The sequence below is a fragment of the Lepidothrix coronata genome, unplaced genomic scaffold (genome assembly GCF_001604755.1).
Source record: "Lepidothrix coronata isolate B3197 unplaced genomic scaffold, Lepidothrix_coronata-1.0 Scaffold112, whole genome shotgun sequence".
In the NCBI taxonomy this organism is placed as follows: Eukaryota; Metazoa; Chordata; class Aves; order Passeriformes; family Pipridae; genus Lepidothrix; species Lepidothrix coronata.
The window spans coordinates 658,859-665,715 of record NW_016690292.1 but is presented as its reverse complement, the minus strand read 5'-3'; the positions used below and the strand labels follow the sequence as shown (position 1 = coordinate 665,715).

The 6,857-nt window shown below is 46.8% G+C and overlaps 1 protein-coding gene across 1 annotated transcript in view; it reads right to left on the bottom strand.

Moving 5' to 3' along the window:
- Positions 1-2,993: 2,993 nt before the first annotated feature.
- LOC108502078 (vitamin D3 hydroxylase-associated protein) overlaps positions 2,994-6,857 on the bottom strand; it is an 11,047-nt gene continuing 7,183 nt past the window's right edge. The window contains exons 12-15 of the mRNA XM_017824590.1: positions 6,825-6,857; positions 4,609-4,717; positions 3,573-3,718; positions 2,994-3,278 (exon numbers count right to left, since the gene is read on the bottom strand). Coding sequence (XP_017680079.1) covers positions 3,150-3,278; positions 3,573-3,718; positions 4,609-4,717; positions 6,825-6,857 — 417 coding nt within the window. The 3' untranslated portion in view covers positions 2,994-3,149. The remainder of the gene's footprint in view (positions 3,279-3,572; positions 3,719-4,608; positions 4,718-6,824) is intronic.

Genomic DNA, 6,857 nt, shown 5'->3' with positions numbered 1-6,857 from the left:
GCTCACGTCTGTCCCCACTGAGTGACAGCAGAGCCTTCAGCACCCTGATGGTGAGGGACTGGGATGTTCCCAGCTGCTCCATGGCTGGGCACAAAGCTGACAGCAGGAAGCTGGGCTTTTCTCTGGTCTCCTATGGGCAAGCAGGACAGCGGGGAAGCTGGGTGATTTGAGTGAAAGGAGAACAGTGGCAGGAAAAAACAAACAAACAAACAAAGGAACAAAACGAGACTGACTGTGCTTGGTGAGATGAGGATTTGTGCAGCAAACAGCTGTTTCAGACTGAAGGACGTACCAATCCTAATTTTTTTTTTTTTTTGTGTTTCAAGGGTCAGCTTTCCTATGTTCAGGTGTTTCACTTCACCTCCTTTTTAAACATTTGCTTTTTAGCTACTTCAACTACCACCTCGAAACTTGTTTGAAGTGAATGTCTGGGATCCTGGAAATGTTTGTGTCGCTAATGTCCTCTGTCACTGCCTGCTACATCACAGAGCTCTGTGTGCTTCAGATACTGTAAGGGGACAACTGACCTGTTCTAACAACTCATGTCCTGCTGGTATCAGTTTTCTAGAGAGTCTTATTTGCTCCTGATGCTGTGACTATGTAACATTGTGACACGCTAAATAAAGAAAAAATCCTGCAAAGTAAAGTAAAACCAAATAAAAAAGCTGGGATTGCCTGATGATTCAATCTCTCAACCTTGCTTGGTTATTTATCTAGTCATAGAATGAAATATGGGTTGAGGAGGGCAGATCTAAATTTTTATCAAAATCAAGAGGGAGGAGGAAAAATAATCAAAGCAAAGACCACAGCCAGGCTATTGTGCTGGAGATGAAAGAAACTAGTAAAAACAAAGCTCTTTTGGCCCAAGCAACATTTGTACATAATTCTCTGAGACAGACCAAAGCATGGACTTTGGTCAGTGCCAGGCAGCTGAACAAGCACTCTGCAAACACACAGTGCAGGTCTGCGAGGGCTGCACAGCCTGAGCCAACAGCTCATGGTGAGGAGCTGCAGAAGGCTTGGAAACACAATAACACTCTGCTGGTGGGTGTGGGAAGGGGCTGACATTCCTTCTCCAGTGTGCAGGAGATCTGGAGGAAGAACTGTCCTGAAAACCTGAAGTTTTGCCCTACTACAGGCCTCTCTCTCCTTGTGTTTCAACACCTGAGCTCACCAGATTGCTCTCAGCATCACCCTCCCTACTTTCCCCCCACATTTATGCAGCAGTGACAACTGATATCATGGACCACCTGACTTGAGAAGGGCCCCGAGTTTTACTCAGGAATGTGCTTTACTCTCCGTCCAGCTGAGGCACTTACCTGCCCTTTAAATTCCTGACCAGACCCCTAAATCAGGTCCAAACTTGTATCTTGTTTCCCTCACACCTTGTCCATCTTTTTCTGGACATGTCTTCTCCACCTCATTCACTTCAGTGCCAGGGGAGCTGTAGCTGAGCTGAGACCAGGGCTGAGAGCATCCAGGCGCTCTGCTTCAGTCATCTGCTGGATCATAGTGAGAACTTCCCTTTGGGTGCTGTGTCCTCGGAGCTAGTGCTCCAGGATCCTGAGATCTAGTGACTGGCTGGAGGCAGGAGAAAGGAGAGTGGGAGGAACAGTAAATCCCTTCTAGAGCCATCCACAAGGAGCAGCTGGAATGCAGAGTGCAAGGATGCATGGGGAAATTCCTTTTAGAAATAGCACTCTTTCAGCCTTGCACAGGTACAGAGGGATAGACAAGCAAAGGACATTATCCTTTCCTTGAAAAACAAGGTCTGTGCATTCTCAGATCTATCCAGGAATACTACCTGGGCAGGTTACCTGTTTAATGGTGAGCTCCCATCCTCCCTATGAGAGGGCAGCTAAAAACCTTTGCTCCTGGCCTGAGATAGTGATGGTCATCCAGCAGGATCTCCGTGGGTGGTGCCCCCAGCACCAGTCCTGCAGAATCAGGGCATCTCCTTGGAGCAGGGCTGTGCCATGGATCTTCTCCTGGCTGTGTGGGGATCAGAGGATGGTGAGTCAGGCTGTGTGACTGTGTCGTGCTCACTGTGTGACTCAGACCTCCCTGTGGCCATGGGAGGTGGCTGGATGACTGCAGCATCCCTGCACTGCCCCAGGGAGGCAGGTGAATAACAAGGGCACTGTCACCCCTTGGCTCTCTCCTACTGTTGGGAAAATACTGCCTCCAACCCTGGTGCCTGGAGAAATATGGAGGCTTGGAGAAGGAATCATTGCTAATGATCATTGCTAATGATCATCGCTAATGATCGTGCCGTGCTTCAACACACGCCTTGTTTCAACACACACTTGCTTATTCCAAGCATGTGCTTCATCACTCCCACCTTTCCCTCCAGTGTCTTCATTCACCTTGAGAGCAAAGGATGGGTCAAGAAACAGCACACAGTTGTCACGGTGTTCTTGGAAACACCAAACAGTGTGAATGGCCTAAGCGTAGACACAGAAATGCTTTCTCGGTTTTCCCTGAAGTGTTTATAGGCAATAAAACCACATCTTTTCCCGTTGTTTAACTGGAAGAAATGATGAGGAACAGGAGTGAAGACAGACCAGTTACCATTTCTCACAGAATATTAAGCTTTCCACTACTCCCTGAACAATTAAACTGCTGGATGATGTGGAGATCAAGGGAGCAAATGAGCTCAGGAAGGGGACCAACAAGTTTGTGGAGGAGAGCTCTCCTGGCAGCTATTTAAACCAATGGGCTGACTGCAAGTCTTTGCCAAAAAGTCTCTTAGCCAACCAATGGCACAGCCAGAGAGGGAATTCTGCACTTACCAGGTTATACTCTCCCACGATCGTCTACTCCTTTCCACTGCTGGAAGTAAAATATTGCAATAAACAGCTGTTTGGTCTCACACCATACAACAGATATTTTTTCGCTATTGTCATGGGGTTCCTTTGTTACAGCATTAACTCTCATTGCTTTCTTTTGCTTTTTTGACTCAGTTTAACAATGAAGGACAACTTAGACAGGGGTGAGATTTTCGCTATTTTTAAACAGCATTTTGTGCCGGTTTATTGAAATGTTAGTTCAGAGCCTTGCTATCTGCTTTTGTATCAGGTAGAATTCTGGTGGCTGGAGTGAAGGGCAGGCAATGAAAAGTCATCACAGTGAAGGCTGGTTCCCAGAAATCACACATTTCTCTTTGTGTTGTGGGCAAGCATCTCCACCTCCTTCATGAAGCGAAGGCACAGCTCCTCCTGCCATGGCAGAGCCACGCACTGGACAGCCACTGGCAACCCCACAGCTCCTTCCACAGCCTGCAAAAGTTAAGAACAGTGCTGAGTCAGAGCAGCAGAGCACCCGGGGAGGCACGAGACATTATGGGAAGAGAAGGCAGAGGAAGACAAGCAAGGGAACAGCTGTCAGGCTGACACACACCAGCCTTGCTGCTGCGCCACACACAGGGTAGTAACACAGAGAATGCCAACTGCATGGCTAAACCAGCTCCCACTCTCATCAGGAGATGTAGACAAGCCTTGGGACAATATCCCAGAGGTGTCACTGTGTCAGTCATAACCTTCTTCTATGATTTAAGCCTTTTCCCCCCTGACCTCTTTCAGCCTCTTATCCCAAGGGTCTCTGTAGTGCCCTTGGTAATGCTTCAGTTCCTCTTCGTCGGCTCTCGTGACCGTGCTGACCGGCACCACCCCAGCAGGGAAGTTCAGCACGTTGTATAAATTGGTGTAGGAGGTCGCAGCTGGAAAAGATCACACAGAGCAGGCAAAATGGCAAAATTCAGTGTGCGGGGCTAGCAGTGACTTTCAGATGATAATTTGGGCTGCAGGAATCGTAATCTGGAGTGGCTGGACCTGAAGAGACCCTGAAAACATGCTGCCTCAAAGGGACTTTTTTGATGGAGAGGTTTGAGGGCCACATGGCTGCTGAGACCAGAGAGAGACCCACACCTTCACCTCTCAGTCATGTGGAGATCAGATCTGCTCTGGGAGGGACAGACATGAGTATCTGATCTGATTCACAGTCTGCATCTATATCTCCTACTCCCTGGGGAAAAGTCTCAGCTATCTTTTCAAGATATTCCTGATGCCCAGTTATGTTAACATCATCTTGGGGATTTTTGATCCCAAAAGGTCATTGCTAGGGAGATGGAGGACCCTGACTGTTTGCTGGAAGCTGCAGAAAAATGCCTTTTTCTGCCAGTCACACGCAATGGGCCTTTCTGCTTTTTGCTAAGTCTTGGGAAATGTGAGACAGCTGCATTCAGAAGAGCCTGGCCCTGTACCAAAGTCTACCACCCCTCTGACAGCCACTCCTCACTGCCACTCTCTGCTGCAAGAGTAGCTCTTGGGCTTTCTACAGGACAGACAATGAAGGGAAACTCACTGATGTACAACTGGGGACAGATGTGCCACTAATGGCTGCCCCATAATAATCCAACACCAGCAGCTCAGATGAGGTGGGGGAATGAGAAGACCCACTGAGGTGACCTCTCCCTTGCTTTCTTCCACAGAGGGAAACTGAGCAATGTACATGGTTTGGGGAATGTCCAAGAGACCAAAATATCTTGCTCCAGCTCTGCCCACAAACACGGCCAGGGATGCACCCAGAGACACCTCAGTGGAGATTTACCAAAGAGCTTCCCAGCATAGCCGTGGTTAAAGGCTGGCCCCAGGGCAGGACAAAGGATCACATCCAGCCTCAGCTTCCTCCATTTGGCAATGAATTCCGTGCGGTAAGCCTGGGAGGAAAGACAGAGGAGATGACAAAAGTGTCTGTTGGACAGCAGTGGCAGGTCAGTGCTGACACATAGGAAAAGGAGGGGAAAAAAACCTTCCTGGATACAACTAAAAAAAATAAGATAAAATCTGAGCTGTGCTTTGAAAGGGCCCTTGTTCTTCCTCCTTTAGGTTTCCTGTCAGAATACCATGTGCTGCCCAGACCTAGACATTAATGCTAGGTGTGCATTTCTCACTTGATTTCGTCAAGCATTAACCCAATTCTTCCCATGAATAGTTTTGGTTTTGAATTGTATTGAATGGAGATCAACAGCAGTTTGAAGAATTAGGTCTGGCTGACTAAAAATCACATTTCCTAAAAGATTTGGTTATTTCAATAGAAAGTTCTAAAAGACGTGAATCCAAAATATTTTCACAAATACTTCTTTCATTCTGCCTGGGTATACAGGCGAGGAAAAGAGGCAGCAAGAGACAGCAAGGCAAGCCTCAGGACATCCCCCCACAATGCAGGAGGCACAGCTTCAGGATTGTCCTGCAGATCCAAGAGAGACCTAGGTTTGTAGTTTGGTTTACTACAGCTTTGCTGAACATCAAGCAACAAATTAATCCATCCTCAAAGAGCTGTTCCACTTTGTCTTAGCAAACAGACACGGATGGACCACAGCACAGTTGTTTCTGCAGCCATAGTCTGGTTACATACAGACACATGTCCCATGGTCCCATTCCTGTTGTGCACAACTGTCTCACTCCAAGTTTTCTGTACAAGAGTCTTCCACATCTCTCACAAAAGCCCTGGCCTTGGAGCTATTTTTCAGCCTGACCTCGATTTCCACCTGCAGTCTGAGATTCTTCCTGATGAAAGTTCAACAAATGAGATGGGTTTCCAGGAAATACTGGCAGTGTAGCTACCCTATTTTTTTCTTTTTTTCTGAGAAAAAAGCTGGTCACTAGCCAAAAGTTTTGAATCGGCTCTTGTTTGCAGTAGATGAAAACATGTGAATATTGTTTCACTGAACAAAAGCAACTGCAAGTATCTTTGAAGCCATCAAACCTTCTAAAGAGTTTTCTTTTTTTTTTTGGGGGGGGGCGTTCCTTTGTTTTGTTTGCTTGTTTGGTGGGGGTTTTTGTTGGTTTCTTTGGGTTTTTCATGTGTATTTTTATGTGTATTTTTGTGCTGGTTTTGGGTTTTTTGTGGTTTTTTTTGGGGGGGTGGGAGAGGAATCTGTTTTCACCTTAAAAAAAACCCTAATCCATTTCCTTCCAAACACTCCCACCAGCCCAGTGACCAGGCAGCTTTGCAGGAGTTTTTACTCTGCTCTCTAATTTGTCAGAGCAGCCTGCTCATCCATCAAGGGACTGGCACTGATAGAGGCTGGGTGGTGCAGGCTGGGGGCATGTTTCTCCTCAGGGAGGATTGTGAGGGTGTCCCAGGAAACAGATCCTGCCCTGAGGGTGGACACTAAAACAGCTCAGCCTCTTCACCCTTGCAAAACACCAGCTGAGAGAGGATACAATTGCTCTCTATAAATAGACGTAGGAGTGAGGCAGAGGAAAATACCAGAGAGGAGAGGTGCTATTTACACTCAAGGACAGAAATAAAATAAGGATAAACTGGAAGGGAATAAAGAGCACGGGAAATATGAAAGTTTCCAACCATCAGAGCAGGGAGGAGAGGAACCAGTCAATAAAATCAAACGCAAGCATAAAACTCAAACGGTTTAAAAGAGGAACCCGATCAGTTTGTGGGCAGCACTGGACACAGCTGCCCAGGAGAAAGCTTCCTGTCCTAGGTTCCACAGAGTTCACAAACACAGTTTTTGACTCCTGCTTTGTCTCTGCTTGACCATTCAAGCGTGGCCCTAGCTCTTGACAATATCACCTAATGTCTGAAATAAGGATTTTGCACCGAGAGACAGAAAGAAGAAAAAAAAATGAAGTCTCATTTTTAATGACTGTTCTTATGCTATTTTTGCTTAGACAATGCAGGGCAAAGGATGATGATTTGTTTCCAACCCCAGATGCATTGCTGAGTGCAAAGCAATTGCTTAGAAACTTTAGAGATCTCTCACAACATTTAGTAAGGAAAAAGGGAAATAAGAGTCACGTTACCGCCACTGCTCCGTGCTGATCCCAGAGGTTTTT